The following is a 17159-nucleotide window of genomic DNA, read 5'->3' on the forward strand; positions in this document are numbered from 1 at the left end:
TTGTGTTGTTTTTGTGTGATTAGAACGGAATTGGATTCTCTCGTGCCTTTTTTGTGCAGCTCCCTCTCCTTCTCTAGTCCAATGATTGATTGGTTCATAAATGAAAAAAAAAAAAAAAAAAACAGCACCAAAGAGAAAGAGAAAAGTGAATGAATGATTTAGATTATAGCAGAATAAAACAACACAAGAAAAATGGTTGGAGATGATGTAAACCCCATTAAAACCAAATACTATATCTTGACCAAAAAATAAAACCAAATTAGGGCAACATTCTCGGGCAACGCCTCTCTCATGTTGATACACAAGGCAGTGATATAATTTGCTTATGAATCTTCACAATGCAAGGTGGAACATCATGGAACACGAGGCACTTGAGATAGAAACTTCCCATGTTGTCTCACACTCAATTCTTCATTGTTTATTGGCTTTGCACCTCTTTATCCTCTATAGTGACATCAATCATGATCGATCGACCTTATTTGTTAGTACCAAAAGACATGATGCTGTCCAAAGTTGACTGGTTAATTAGAGAAATACAAAGAAATCACAACGACAATAAACAAATAAAGACTCTTCCCCAACTCTTAGTAACTCAGCTAATTTTTTTTAGAAATCCTAAAATTAATAACAAAAACTCTAAAATGTCAGTTATGAGTTATGACTGGGAGTGGCTTCTTATCACGGAAGAAATAATTATACTTAAAAAAAGAACCTATTATTTTATAAAAATTTAATTACATGAGTCAAACCAAGACTTAATTTTTTTTATTAAGTATGTCAGGTCGATCTATTAAACTTTTTATATATAATATATCCTCCATCGCTTGGTAGCATTGACTTGAGATCTACAGTGTGCTCCTCATCGAGGTCTCAAGTTAGATTCTCTCTGGTGTCAATTTGGGTGGACTAATTTAGCTTCTAAAAAAACAAATATCTCCATTATAGATATTGTTGAAGTTTTTTCCATAAACGCAAGCCTTCATATGATTTCGTTATTTAGTAATATGTATATTGGTGTGATTAGACTTTCCTACGATTTTATTATTTAGTAGGATACATATTCGTGTGATTTAGAATTTCATAAGATTTGTCCTATTTAGTAGTAAAATAAGCTTTTAAATAGGTTTTTAGGTTTCATCATACATTTAAAAATGCTAGATCAGTCCTTAAAAGTGAGCTTATATATGGAAGGTAATAGACCAGATTCATGCCTATCATTTTTAAAGTAAGCTAGGATTAAGTCTTACAAAGCTCGGCTTAGTCTATTTTCATCCCTAACTACAAATTGGAGACGAAAGTGATAATAATAGATAAAAATTTATTTATAAGGAAAAAATGGAAGAAAAAAAAACATATTATGTGTATCTTCTTAAATCTATCTCAAAGTTTTGCATAGATTTTCCATAAATTAAAAAAATAAATAATAAGAACATTTTGTAAACTTACTTGGATGATCTATATGATATAAACTTACAATCGGACGGTTAAATTTGAAAAATATATATCGAATAAAATGATATTGAGCGATGTAATTTGACCACTCCTCATATACGTGGGCGGTTCCACCACCCAGCGACCTCAGACATTTGCCCGGACTCAATCGATACTTTCTTTATATATGACCCAACTCAATAGCCCATTAACCCACCTAACAAAAAAAATTGGGCAAATTCTGAAATTTCTCACATGCGCGCACAACATAAACACATTCTTCTTCTTCAGCTCTCTGCCTCTCTCGTCTCAGCTCTCTGTCTCTTTTCTTCTTCAATCTCTCTTGTTATTTAATTGTTAATCTCTCAGTTCTCATTCACTCTAAAGGTAAGTCAATTGATTCTCCAATTTCTCATTCCTTCCTTCCTTCCTTCCTTGTTTTAGGGTTTTAGAATTGGGAATTTTGTGAATTGAAAAATTGGATGTGTAAATTATACAATTTCTCCCTCCTTCCTTCCTTGTGTAAATTTATCATTTACATAGCATTCTATTTTGCACATGTTTTTGTTATTTTGCACATAGCCTGCATGAGGTGGAATTTCATGTGTTAAATCAAACTTATTATATTATATGGGATTTCATGTGAAATTGTGAATCATCATAATAAGTGTGATTAGTATCAACTATCAAGCATGAAACTATTCTTTCCAACTATATTTAAAGAGCTTTTTCAACAATGAAGATTATCAAGTCTAAATTGCGCAATAAGATCAACAATGTGTGGTTCAATGATTTGATGATATGTTACACCGAGCGGGAGATATTCAAGTCACTTGATGATGTTGATATTATTCGAACATTCACCGCAAAGAGGTCTCGGAAAAGGCATTTACCTCCTAATTTTATTGGATAATGCTGGTTTTAGCGAAAAAAAATTATAGCGAACTTATCCCGAAGTCATTCCCATTGGCCATGTATCGATGTTTTCCGCCTAAGTCCTAGTTAAAACTGCCTCATGTATTCTATGCACAACTGTAAATAAGGACACATCATCTTCGTGAAATTTCCCGACTTGTTTTCTCGCGATATATAACAGTCCCCAATTTTATTTAGAACAATATTGGCAGGTTATATTTCATATCTCTTATTTTAAATTGTACTTTTGTTGACAAAATTACGAGCCTCTTTTATTTCGATTTATGACTATTTATATATTATGTCACATGTGAATTTGCGGTTAAAATTTTATCCAAATCTATAAAATTTCTATATATATATATAGATAGACACACACATGGAGAAACTTATTTTTGAAGGGATATATGGATAAGCTTGTAATTTTCCATCACAACATCGCATGTATATATTAGTCACAAATTAAGAGCAAAACATCGCCACCTTATAAACAGCATTAAAACATTCGCCACCTTATAAACAGAAAGTGTAGGGTAAATATTCATTAGTTTTATATCCTCAATTTCACTTCTATTTTGGCCATGCATGCAAACCATCTACTATTATTATAAATCAAACTTATTGATATACGATAAATATTTTCTTGTAATCAAGTGCAGTGATGATGACAACACCAAGCAATGGTAAAAGTGGTCTGAAGAAGGGACCATGGAGTTCAGAAGAGGATAAAAAATTAGTGGATCACATTCAGAAACATGGTCCTGGACGTTGGAGAGATCTTCCAAGGCGTGCAGGATTAAACAGATGTGGAAAGAGTTGTAGGTTAAGATGGACAAATTATTTAAGTCCTGATATTAAAAGAGGGAAATTTTCTGATGAAGAAGAGGAACTCATCATCAATTTACATTCAGTTCTTGGAAATAAGTAAGCTTCATCAATTATTTCTTTGACTCATGACTTGTTTATTTGTTAAGGAATATACAAAAATTGATATTTTTAGAAAGGTTATTTTTACTTTTGTGAGTTCCTCTTCTTCATACAAATTTATCAATTTTTGTATATTATTTTTCTAAAAATTTATCAAGTATGCTGTATTGGTGCATTCTAAGGAATATACACAAAGTTACTTCAATATTTCTAAAAATAACATCAAAAAACATATTAATAAATTATTGAATATCAATTTTTTTTTAATTGTTAACAAACTGTCCCTATATGCTTTAAAAAATGTAATAAACTAGATGTATCGAGTGTGTGTCTATATATATATATATATATATATATATATATATATATATGAGATAGGATCCATTGACACCAGGTGTCAACGGATTCGTTGACACCAAATCTTAAACGTTCATTTAATTTAATCTAAAGGTCAATAATCATTTATCAAAATCTTAATGTGGACAGGGTGTCAACGGATTCGTTGACACCAAATCTTAAACGTTAATTTAATTTAATCTAAAGGTCAATAATCATTTATCAAAATCTTAATGTGGACATTCAGTATTTCATATCTCCTTTCCTAAAAATCCTCTTATTTCCTAAACGAACCTAAGCATATACCTGACGCTCGAGAAAACTGAGAAAACTCAACGAAGGCTATGAAGTTCTGCGTTTTATTTCTTTAATTCCCATCTTGTTGAGATTCTCGAGAAAACAATTGTAGGATTCAAATTTTGATTGTCGATTTCCATTCGTTCACAAGCTTTTTGTGGTGGCATTTAGGGTGGGAATGGGAAAGAGTTTCCCACTATGGGAAAGTTAATCTTGACAGTTGGATCAAATGATGAACATGGCATTATGATACTCTCTAAACACTAGATTTTTTTCAACACTGTCTTCCACCCCCATTCTCTCCACTCCATGCCCCACTCACCTAACATCAACAACTTCAGCCTCCCTTTCCCAACTCTTCTTCTTCTTCCCCCGTCTCAGTTTTTTCCTTTCATTCATATTATGCCAAAATTTCTGACAGAAGAAAAGAATGGTTTTCGACTTAAAAATTAACAAAGCACAAATTTTAAGAGATAATTGAACAGGAAGCAATCTTAATGAAATTGAACAAGAGTCTAACTACATAAATAACAAGAACCATAGCTGAAGCTTAAAGAACTGTAGAAATTCGAAACAGTCAAATTTTGGTCATGGTAATTTCCATTTCCCCCATTTCTTAATTTGGCTTCGTTGTTGTTTTAATTGGGTTTTATATTATTGAAAATCAAAATCTTATTTTGTAGATAAATCCTGGGTTATAGATATGAAGATGTGTGTAAAATTCCACCAAAGCTAATTTTACACACCCTCGCCGTCGTGTATATAATTCCAGATCTAAGAAAAAAATCAGTGTAAAAGAGAAAGAAAAAAAATATGGTATAGACAGTCTATGATAAAATCAATACTCCTCATTAATCTAATGGTCAGAAAAAACTTTCCCATAGTGGGAAACTCTTTCCCATTCCCACCCTAAATGTCACCGCTTTTTGTTTCTTTCGTTAGTTATTGGAGTGCAACTTATATCTTATATATTATTATATTTGGGAGAAAGAACAAATTGTTTTCCCCTCAAAATAAAACAAAAAGTAAATTGTTTCGGAATTTCTAAGGAACGATGGCAGAGATAAAAAAATTGATTTGTAAAAGGATATTAGGTTAAACATATGTATTTCAATATATTTTTCAATTCAACTCTATCACTAATTGAAAGAGGACTTTTAATTTCTAAAAGCATCAAATTAGATTGATGAAACATCTCAACAAGTGTACCTAGTGGTGAAGGAGATAAATGAAAACCATAGATAGCATAATAACGAAAGAATGAAGAGAGGAGAAGCATCAGGTGTATGCTTAGGATCATTTAGAAAACAAGAGGATTTTTAGGAAAGGAGATATGAAATATTAAATGTCCACATTAAGATTTTGATAAATGATTATTGACCTTTAGATTAAAATAAATGAACGTTTAAGATTTGGTGTCAACGAATCCGTTGACACCTGGTGTCAACGAATCCGTTGACACCTGGTGTCAACGGATCCTCTCTCTCTTGTTTGTGTCATTAAAAAGATAAGCATTTAGATTTTTTTTTTTTGTTATATTATTGGTGTCATTGAAATAGATAAACAAAGTTAGTTTATTTTGTTATAATTTGAAAGCAACACACATTAAATTTATACTTTTAATCAAAATTAAAATTTCAAAGAAAACATCGTCTTTTCGCCGGTATAAATAAATTTTGTATGTATAGTAATTAATGATGCAAATAAAGACGTATTTTGTGATATGGTTTTGAATATGGTTAACTTATTTGTGTATGTAATTATAAGGTGGGCATCTATAGCAACACATCTTCCAGGAAGGACTGATAATGAAATAAAGAATTTTTGGAACACACATTTAAAGAAAAAGTTAATACAAATGGGGTTAGATCCAGTGACACACAAGCCAAGACCAGATTACATAGACCTTCCTAGCTATTTACAACAAATAATATTGAAGGCTGCAAATATTGTCGCCAATTGTGACATTAATGATCTAAGGTCACAATATTCAGATGCCAAATTCCATTTGCCACAACTCATGAGCACTACCAATGATATTATTAGTCCTTCTTCAGACTCACTGCCCCAAGAAAGTTTGATAAAGGATATTCACTCTAATAATTACCTACAAAATTTGTATGATGGTTCCAATATTGGTTTTCCATCTCAAATAATTCAGCCTAATTTGCAAAATTTTGAGGCCCCTATTGAGCAATTACGACCAATACAAGAATGTGAGTACTCTAAGAAATCTGATGAACAAATTGATTCTACATATGTTTCTTCCACGATAATATCATCAAATTCGCTTCCAAAGCTGATTCCGGTTTCACCTCAACGTTTAGTACCAGTTAAACTAGACGAAGAAAACATCATAAATGCAAACGATCGGTGTTGTGACCCTTCTTCTTCCACAACATTTGAAACTTGGGGAGATTTCATGAATGAGGAAGCAAATGATACTTATTGGAAAGATTTCATTGAGTAAGTAAGTATAAGTATATATGCATGCACTTTTCTAATAACACTTCAACTTTTTGTCGTGGATCGTAGCATGGTTTTTCATACATTAAAGTTAAGTTACTAACTCTTTTGGTCCATTTTTATAAGTACCCATCTTAAAAGGAAAGTTAATAAAAAAGGGTCAAATATATTGGAGTATATGATAATAATATAAGGGAAAAAAAACTATGTGATAGTGTGTATATATGTTACTCATTAATAATATCAAAAACTGTTATACAAACATTTACTCATTTTTTTAAAGGAATGTAAACATTTAATCATATTAGTTTCTCTTTAACGTTTTTTTTAGTTAAAGAAAGAAATTTTTATAAATCCAACTTTTTTAAAATTAAAGTCATTAATTAAAATCTATATATATATATATATATATATATATATATATATATATATATATATATATATATACCGTCGATCATATTTAAATAGTATCATTTTTGAGGCAATATTACTTGTTAAAAATCGCTTACGCCTGTACAAAATACATTAAAATGAATATGATAGAATTTTGTATAAAATTTGTTTATAATAAAATTCTGTAAATTATTGAGGCCTGACATACTAATTTTTCTGTTTCTTTTGTTTATTTGTAGACAACATTCTAGCCAGCCATAGCCGATAGTCTCATGAGATCACAGCAATAACTATTGGGACCTCTATGATGTCTAGTGTATGGATCAACACATTGTTTGTTGTTATATATATATAAAAGAAGAGGAAGATTTGGCTCTGAATGCAGCAGTGGTTTGCCGATCGAGCTATATATGTAGTAAAGATGCAGCATTAAGGTTTGGTATTAAGTTAGTACTATAAAATAGTGGATGAAATTGGTGTATATATGTTGCAAAGTGTGCGTGATAATTCTCTCTTTTCGAAGCCCGATCCGATTTGAGAAATGATTGAACTCAAAACCTATAGTTAACATTTTGTATTTAACATCGTAAATACTATTGTTGGAACACATGGAGTGTTATAATGTGAATTAAAAAAAAATCTCATGTCAATTTTTTCAATTATTGCTTATTTATGTGGTAAGGTCAAATCATTAATTGTGTAACGGTTAAATGATCTTGGTCGTTGGATCTGAAACTCATCTTTGACTCATCACCTATAGACAGTGATTTCATTCCACACTTCAACTTAAACCAAAAGTTCTATTGAGTTGTCAAAAAACTTTTATCTCTTCTCCCTCCTTTAACTTGCGTTGACGAGCTATTCTTTTCTTCTCCTTTTTTTTGTTCCATCGGATTTAATGAGTGTTTTTAGACCATAATCTCTTAGAGAAATAACGTCCCTTTCGAAATTAAGAATGGTTTTAAGAGTATAGTCACTTCGGTAAATTTCGCTCATTCGGAAATAAGAATATTCTTAAGATTATAGTCTTTTTCGAGATAAAGTGTCCCTTTGGAAAATAAGAATGATCTTAAGAATATAGTCTTTTTTTTTATTATTTATTTATGTTTTATGCCTTTGGAGAAGTTGGATGTTAGAGTGGTGGAAACACCGTATTAGATTGGTCCTAGTACCATATAAGAGTGGTCTTAGTACCATAATAGAGTGGTATCAATACCATATTGGAGTGGTCTTAGCACCATATTTGAATGTGTATTTCTAGAACAGATCCTATAGTGCAATAGGACTCTGATAGAGTTGTAGCTGAGTTGTTTTATCATGGAGACGTCGTGGTTAATAATCTAGTTGCACAATTTTCGGCAATGCCACAAATGTCTTAAAGAGAGCGGCATAGTCCGCGACTCAGCCTAGTAATCTCTCCGGTGACAGAAAATATTTTTAACTAATTTTGACAATTGTTCCAACAACTAATTTGACAAATATATACGTTTCCAAATAAATATATATATATTTTTAATAAAATAGTAAAAAAAAAAATTAAAAGTGATTTTAAAAGCAACAAAAAAAAATGGAGTTAGTGTTACTTTAGTTCATTCTTAGAATTTTTCTTTAAATCAGGGTTGTGAATTTAATAATGCGTATTTTCGAATTAATTAAATGATATATATTGTTATGTTTGTGTGCCTAAATAACTTAACTTTCATGTTGGATTGTGATTGATTATGGGCTAAAATATGGTGTTGGTCCCTACAAATATGCCTCGTTTTGGTTTTAGTCCCTGTAAAACAAATTTGTTGTTTTTGATCTCTGCAAAATATTTTGTTTTTTAAGATAGTCCCTCCAGGGACTATTTTCAAAAGTAAAATATTTTGCAGGGACCTTTTTAAAAATCAAAAGATTTTGCAGGGACTATTTTTCCAATAAATGGGTTCAGTCATTATGTGTCACGCTTGCAAATCATCACAAAAGTGGGGACAGGGACCAAAACCAAAATGAGGCATATTTGCAGGGACCAAAAACAAAACAAAAATTACAGGAACTAAAACCAAAATGAGACATATTTACAGGGACCAAAACCATATTTTAACCTTGATTATACAAGTATTTCTCTTGATTTGACCGTATAAACAAGACAAATAATATAAATCACACTTTTTTTTTTACCAAATAATATAAATCACACTTATTCTTCAATTGTTGATACTTTGGATCTAACATGCAAGGAACCCATTCATATATTAATACTCCATCCGTTCCATAATAATTGAATTATTTGTAAAAAAAAAAAAAAAAAAAAAAACTTAAAATAACTGAGTGATTTCACTTTTTAATACAATAATAATTACTGCATGAGGGATCCAGAAGTCCTAGCTCAATTGGTAAAATGCCGAAATTGTTAGGTCGGATGTCATGACCGGGGTTCGAACCCCGGTACCTCCACTTGTGTGTGTGAGTTTATAATGGCTTTGCCATTACGTCTATCTACCAAAAAAAAAAAATTACTGCATGAGGGTAGCTTTTTGGGATTTCTTCTTCCCCGGAAACTGCCTTAGCCGCTATTCCTCTAAAGCTTTGAATTCCCACACTAGATTTTGGTGCCGACCAATTGTTTCTACAACAAACATCAATAACCAAGCCTTATCCCACTAAGTGGGGTCGGCTACATGGATCAACTGACGCCATAGTGTACTATCATACACCAAATTTGGATCCAACTCATTGACCTCTAAATCCTTTCTAATGGTTTCTCTAATAGTTTTCCTAGGTCTTCCTCTACCTCTTTTAACTTGACTCTCCTCCATTTGATCTACTCTTCTTACCACGGCATCTACGTGTCTTCTCTCTACATGCCCAAACCATCTAAGCCTATTTTCTACCAACTTTTCTACTATAGGTGCTACCCCCACTCTCTCTCTCTCTCTCTCTAATGATGTCATTCCTAATCCTATCATGTCTAGTCTTACCACTCATCCAACGCAACATCCTCATCTCTGCTACACTTACTTGATTCTCATGTTGACTCTTAACCGCCCAACACTCCGTACCATACAACAACGCCGATCGGACTGCTGTTCGATAGAACTTTCCTTTCAACTTAAATGGTACTTTCTTATCGCACAAAACACATGAGGCTCTTCTCCATTTCAACCATCCAACTTGAATACGATGGCTTACATCTGCTTCTATTTCTCCGTCATTTTGTACGAAGGACTCAAGATATTTAAACCGTGTAACTTGGGGTATGATATGATCTCCAACTTTCACCTCCAAGGTAGACTTACTTCTCCTTCCGCTGAAGTTACATTCCATATACTCCGTCTTGCTTCTACTCAAGCAGAATCCATACGCTTCTAAGGCTTGTCTCCAGGTCTCTAGTCTCCCGTTCACTTCCTCCCTCGAATCACCCACCAAGACCACATCATCTGCAAAAAGCATACATCTCGGTGCTAACTCTTGGATGTGTTCCGTCAATACATCCAAAACTAAAGTAAAAATATAAGGACTTAGGGTTGACCCTTGGTGCAATCCTATTGTTATGGGAAAATCTTCGGTAGTCCCATCCTGCGTCCTCACACTAGTCGAAGCTCCCTCATACATATCCTTGATAGCCCTAATATAGGCAATCATAACCACTCAATGAAAACTAAGTGCATGTCTTTTTTATCCGTCCGATATTGCTCCATCACGCGTCGAAGTAAGTAGATTGCTTCCACAATCGACCTCCCAGCCATAAAACCAAATTGGTTATCCGTAACTCGAGTCTCCTTTCTTAGTCTTCTTTCGATCACCCTTTCCCATAGCTTCATGGTATGACTCATTAACTTAATTCCCCTATAATTCGCACAATTTTGTATATCCCCCTTGTTCTTATAGATTGGAATTAAAGTGCTTCTTCTCCACTCGTTCGACATTTTCTTCGTCCTCATAATCTCGTTAAAAAGGTTTGTGAGCCATACAATCCCTCTATCACCAAGACTCTTCCACACTTCGATAGGTATGTTGTCCGGCCCAACTGCCCTACCACTCCTCATCCTTTTCAACGCTTCTCTAACCTCGTGCTCTTGAATCCGACGATAATAATTATAGTTTCGGTCCTCCTCTCCGATGTCTAACCTGTTAAAGTCTGGTAAAACCTCATATCCTTCATTAAATAGGTTGTGAAAATAATTCTTCCATCTACCCTTAATATCTCTTTTCTGAACCAAAACTCTACCCTTTTCATCCTTAATACATTTTACTTGGTCCAAATCTCTTGACTTTCTTTCTCGTCCCTTAGCAAGCTTATATATAGATTTCTCTCCCTCCTTAGTACCTAAAGATTGGTATAATCCTTCAAAAGCTTGAGTTCTCGCTTCGCTCACCGCCTTCTTAGCCTCTTTCCTAGCTATCTTATATTTATCCCAAGTTTCGACATTTTTACACCTAGACCAATCTTTAAAACAATCTCTATTGATCTAAACTTTACTCTGAACATTATCATTACACCACCAAGATTCTTTACCCCTAGGTCCAAAACCTCGAGATTCTCCCAACGTCTCTTTTGCTACCTTTTTAATCTCATGTGTCATCCTCTCCCACATATTATTTGCGCTTCCATGTAGTTGACTGGAGCCTCCCTCTAATATCTTGTGTTGGAATATCCTTAGTTTTTCACCCTTTAAATGCCACCACTTGACTCGCGGAGCCCCATTTTGACTTCTTCTCTCAGCCCTCCTCTTTACCCTTACATCCATCGCCATCACTCTATGTTGGGTAGTTAAGCTCTCTCCAGGTATGACTTTACAGTCTAAACAAATCTTCCTGTCGGATTTCCTAATAAGAAAGAAATATATATCTGAGAACATGAGACCTCACTCTTGTAAGTGATAAGATGCTCCTCTCTTTTCCTGAAACAAGTATTAGCTATAGTAAGATCAAAAGCCGATGTAAAATCTAAGATGGATTTACCCTCCGTATTAATCTCCCCGAGACCATACCCCCCATGCAAACCCTCAAAACCTCTCGAAACACTCCCTACATGCCCATTTAAATCCCCTCCTAGAAAAATCTTTTCTCCTAACGGGATATCCTGAATTAAGCCTTCTAGCTCCTCCCAAAGCTTATAGCCCCTAAATAACCAATTGTTTCTACCCCACTTTAAATTACCTAATAACACATAACAGTCGCTGCTCTCCTTCCTCCTCTTCCTTTTTTTTCTTTCAAATTGCTCCGACGAGATGTAGATTCGGTTGCGGTGGTGTGATGAGTACCTTTGTCCTCCGCACCACCTTTTAGTCGTTAGATTTTCCAGCGGTGCCACTTGTTTTCATCTTTTTCGGCAGTCTGACATATGGGTTTCTATAACGTGTTGGTGTGTGGTTCGACCACCATCACCTCTGTTCTGATCGGCGGACCCTTTGTTTGTCATGACATGTTTCAGTCGAAAACCCAAACAGGGATAGTCCTCACAATCGTCGTCTCCACAATTTGCCCTAAAGTTTTGGATTAATTAGAAGTTGATACACTCTTGTGTGGTTTTAGTAGGTTAGGTTTATGTCCTCCAATTTATATATATAAGGTACCAACTTAGTTGGAAGCCTCTCTGTTTGATGTCATTTTGCTCTGGCATAAAAAAAAATACACTAATACTTAACAAAAAAAAACTTAAAACCATTTTTCTCTCTTTTCCATTTATACATATTTTTTAATGACGAGGGAGCAAACGGCTCACTTAAAACCATTCTTATTTTTTATGCACGCACACTCTAAAAACAAATTTAAGGTTGGGATTAAGAGGTTAAAAATAATAAGGATTTATTTAATAAAGGAAACCAAATATGAGTTTCTTTCTCTTTCTCTAATGCAGCGGCAGCCTCCATCTTCTTTTCTTCCCTCATCATCCCCTTTCTGTTGCCGGCGCCGCCGTCTCTTCCTCTTCCTCTTACCGGCGCCGCCGCAGTTGTCAAACTTCAATGGATTTTAGAGATATAGCACACAACTTCTACCATTTTATTCTTGCTGTAAGTCTTCCATTTTTTATTATCATTATATAAGTGTGTTTATATGTAACCCATTTCTATAACAAAGGATCAAATTGTTTTCTTTTAAGTTATAGGCTATTTTCCATGCTATCTCAGCTTATGCAAATAAGCTGAAAACAACTTATGGAGAGATGTCATAAGTTGTTTCCACAAACTCTCCCTCTCAAATGTGTATGCTAGTATATAATCCGAAATAACTTAGTCCAAACAGTCTCTATAGCTATATCAAAAGAAGTGTTAATTGTGAGAATTGGGCTCACTTTGGATTAGTTTCTAGCTTATAGGAGCTTCTTAGTTAAAGTGATTTTCCAATTTACAAAGAGGTGTTAGTGGAAAAGTATGGAAGCTGTATTGGTAGCTTTTTGGATTGGGGAGGTGAGTCGTGGCCTTGGTAATTTGGTATGTCTCTAGCTCTTATATGGTAGATGGAGTGGGGTCGAATTGATTTAATTCAGAGGTGGTGAGGAAAGCGGGGACTGAAGGGCGTACTAGCTTTTGGAATGATATTTGGAGGGGAAGCTTATCGTTGTGTACTCAATTTCCAAGACTTTATGCAATTTCCAACCATCAACAAGCTAGTGTGAGTGATATGTGGGTGTTGAAAGATGGAGTTTGGGTTTTCGAGTTCTCTTGATGGAGAATATTGTTTGTTTGGGTGAAAGATCTACTGGAAGGTTTTTTGTGCTCGCACGTGGATAATTTTTGGGTGTGGAGGCCAGAGAAGGATTGTTTGTTTTGGGTCAACTCAGCGTAAAAGTGGCTCGAAAGATTGATTGTGTGGGAGGATAGATGTGGTGATATTGAGAAGAGTGTTTTTGGCTACTTGTGAAAAGGATCGCCTCCCTCAAAAGTAGTGACATTCTCTTGGAAACTTCTTGATCGGATACCGACGAGAATTAATCTTGCTAACTTGTTTTATTCATTTAGAGTGTTGGAGTAGGGAGGTGACGAATAAGCAATTGGGGAAAGGTTTTTGGCTTATTTGGCAAGCAAGTATATAGGTGATTTGGAATGCCAGGAATAGTAGAATTTTAAAAAATGTGGTTAAGGAGGTGGAAGACTTAGTGGAGGAAATTAAGGTGTTGTCTTGGCGCTGGACATTGAGTAGATTAAAGGTTCCAACTTGTTTGTATTATGAGTGGTGTTGGGATCATAGGGATTATCTTATGAGGAATTAGGAGCAGGCTAAAGGAGGGAGAGGTCTTTGGTCTCTATGTATCTGATGGGGGTATGTAGTTCGGATGCCACTGTTTGTATTTTTTGAGAGTTTGGTTGTGTGATGATATTCATTAATCCTCCTAGCTGTTATGTGTTTTTTGGTTGGCAGCTGTTTTTATGTTTTGGTAGTTGCTGATCTCATATTTAGCGTTCTTGCTCCTAGACTGCCGCTTATATATGGTGTCTTGCTTGTAGTTTCGGTTTTTCTGGCCTGCCGAGTACAAACGGGTGCTTTTTGCCTAATAAATGTGCTGTTAAAAAAAAACTTATTTAAGAAGTTGTTGTTTAAAAAACTCATAGTAATTGTATGATTCATAAAGTAATTAATTTTTTCTTATTGAAAAGTTTATCCAAACAAACTTTTGTGCAGATTGGAAATCTTGTGCTTCAACTACTATGGTACTTTCTGCAAAACATTGTCAGCGCATAGTATTACATATTAGTCGTGGCTAATTTGTTTGAAAGCTATTTCATCTCTTATAGAGTATTTAAGCAATACAAATCTATTCCTATAGCAAAGCTTCAGTACCTTGCCATTGTCATAGAGAGTGAAGATGCTCATCAGACTTCAAAAGTTGTTCAACTTTTGCAGTGGCTGGACTCCCTTGGTATAAAAAATGTTTGCCTCTATGACATGAATGGTATGAAATGTTTGAAAAATTAGTGATGGTAAACTTTCTTTTACTTGGGCTGTATTTTAATGTTTTCTTTGAACTCTTCTACATTACAGGAGTGTTGAAAAAGTCAAAGGAAGCCATATTTCATAAAATGAAGAATGCAAAGTCCATAGAGGTAACATATAATCTTTTGAGTTGCGTTATTTGAATAACCATTTGTATGACAACTTTTTGGACAACCATAAATTTACAAAGAGAGAGCTATTTACACAAAAACCAAATCAATAAAGAGAGAAAGTTGTCACAAAAGTTGTTAAAAAATGGTTGTACAAATATCATTTCTCTGAAGAAGAAAAAATCAAATAAGTTATGTGTCTGTCAATAGTCGATTCTTGAATAGACTTAATACATCGGTAAGATATCGGTAAATGAAAGGAGGGAAAAGCAGGAAAAGAAAATGAGGCTAGAATGTTATTTTTAGGTGTTTTGGATGGCAGGTTCAGGATAGTGGGCATGGAAAAGTACCTACCAGTCCACAAGAAAAATTCTCTCTAAGGTGAGGTGAAAAGGGAGAGAACATACTGTGATACAAAGGCTCCATTTTTGTTCTTTTTTTTTCACCTAGTCATTAGAAATTGTTCAATGCACAAACTAAGAGAGAAAAAGACCTCGTCTTCTCCCCCCTCTAAACCAATGGAAGGAGAAACACCATTATTATTCCCTTTTGCTTTATTTCCATTTTCTCTATGTATCCATATGATTCATTAATATAAAATATGTATTAAATGGCTCATTCAACTGTAACTTCAACTGTCTTTACATTAGTTTGATCAGATCTAGCTTTAACGCAGTGCAGGAAGTTAATGAAGCCGTGACAGACCATGTACCATATCACATGACCCTAGAATTTGTTTCTTATGTGGACGGGAAGGAAGCGGTGGCCAAAGCAGCTAACTTGATTTTTGTTGAGAATTTGAAACGACATAACTTAGGTGGAGAACTTGATTATCAAGCATTGTTAGAGCCTCACCTGAATCAGGCACTACAAATTGTTGGTATGTTTGCTTCCTAAACCTACTATTAGTTTAAACTTTAAAGTTTTTATTTTATTTCCTTGTGAAGTTTAACATTATCTGGCCAATGACGATCTTGTTTTACTCTCAGGTTGCAAGGGCCCTGAACCAGACCTTTTACTGGTTTATGGACCTGTGAGGAGCCATCTTGGTTTTCCTGCATGGAGAATTCAGTATACAGAGATAGTGTAAGTTGTTTCTAGGATATTGTTATTTTTATTGTTGTTGCTGTCATTATCATCATTGGGAGAATAAAAAGGTAGCTTGTTTGTTTTCATGAAGTGCAAAATAACGGTAATGCATAGAAGCTAAAAGAAGCAGTAACTCAGTTACATGGGCGTTTTGTTCTGCGTTAGGCCTATGACGGATTATTCTGTTGGTAATATGAAATAGAATTCCATGTAAATGAAAGTAGTTAGTAATCATTGAATGGTCAGTGAATGTAATTGGAAATCAATCAGAAGTAAACCTGTAACAAAGTGTACTCCATGGGTTTGCTGATGCAGCAAACCTTAAAAATGAATGTATGCATTGCATAGGTTGCATGTGATGTTAGTGTGAGAAGTTGCATTTCATTCATAGCTTCATTTTTATGTTTTTTAGTTGAATAGATTCTGACTAATGTTTCTTTTAGGCATATGGGGTCGTTGAACTTCATGAGACACGGTTCCTTAATAAAAGCCATTTACAACTTCACAAAAGTGCACCAAAATTATGGTAAGTTTTCTCGGTATATGCCATTAATAATTGCTACATTTTTTAGAGTTATTTTAATTATTAATTGCATTTTTCTTCTACCATCTCCAGATTCATTTGTTACATCTTATACTGCTATATTATCCAAAAACTAGCTCATAATATCCTTCAAGTAAAAATAACTCAAACCTATACTAGTACTAAATGCATTTTTTGACAGACCACCCCTTAGTTAGTATAAAGTATGTTGTATTCTATTTGCGATTGCAATTTGTTTTATCATATTTTAATTTTCGGGATTGCTAACAGGTACATAGGGAAGGAAATCAATCACAAGTATATTGACTGTGCAAGCAAAAAGCATAGGCGTGAAGAATAGAAAAATACCTTGCTATAGCATTTTTCTTTATTTAAACAAAAAAAAAATGAAAATTTCAATTTATACGTTTCTCTCATCAATCTTTTTGTAATACATATGACTTCACAATGTAAAATTAAGAAAAAAATAAGTAATGAATGTTTTCTTATTTTATAGTATTTTAGAAGACTCGTAAGAACTAAGAAGAGAAAAAAATAAATGATAAAGAAAAAGTCTAAAAAGTTATGTAATTTAGACATAGTATAGGGCGGATGTAGCCAAGTGGATCAAGGCAGTGGATTGTGAATTCACCATGCGCGGGTTCAATTCCCATCATTTGCCCAGGAATCTATTAAATCTAGATAAAAAAAAAAAAGATAAAATAATTTTGAATAGAATCTTTTAAAACAAA

The 17159-nt window shown here is 33.9% G+C and overlaps 1 protein-coding gene and 2 pseudogenes across 1 annotated transcript; 2 read left to right on the top strand and 1 right to left on the bottom strand.

Moving 5' to 3' along the window:
• The first annotated feature begins 1640 nt into the window (after window positions 1–1640).
• On the top strand, window positions 1641–6376 carry LOC11436152 (transcription factor MYB93). The gene is made up of 3 exons (XM_039834355.1): window positions 1641–1818; window positions 3006–3270; window positions 5674–6376. The coding sequence occupies exons 2-3, from the start codon at window positions 3008–3010 to the stop codon at window positions 6374–6376; spliced, it is 966 nt and encodes a 321-aa protein (XP_039690289.1). The 5' UTR covers window positions 1641–1818; window positions 3006–3007.
• A 3145-nt stretch (window positions 6377–9521) lies between these two features.
• Window positions 9522–11504, bottom strand: LOC112421925 (uncharacterized; annotated as a pseudogene).
• A 1057-nt stretch (window positions 11505–12561) lies between these two features.
• Window positions 12562–16926, top strand: LOC11437417 (dehydrodolichyl diphosphate synthase complex subunit NUS1-like; annotated as a pseudogene).
• Window positions 16927–17159: the final 233 nt, after the last annotated feature.

This window comes from Medicago truncatula, chromosome 5, assembly GCF_003473485.1.
Source record: "Medicago truncatula cultivar Jemalong A17 chromosome 5, MtrunA17r5.0-ANR, whole genome shotgun sequence".
Lineage (NCBI taxonomy): Eukaryota > Viridiplantae > Streptophyta > Magnoliopsida > Fabales > Fabaceae > Medicago > Medicago truncatula.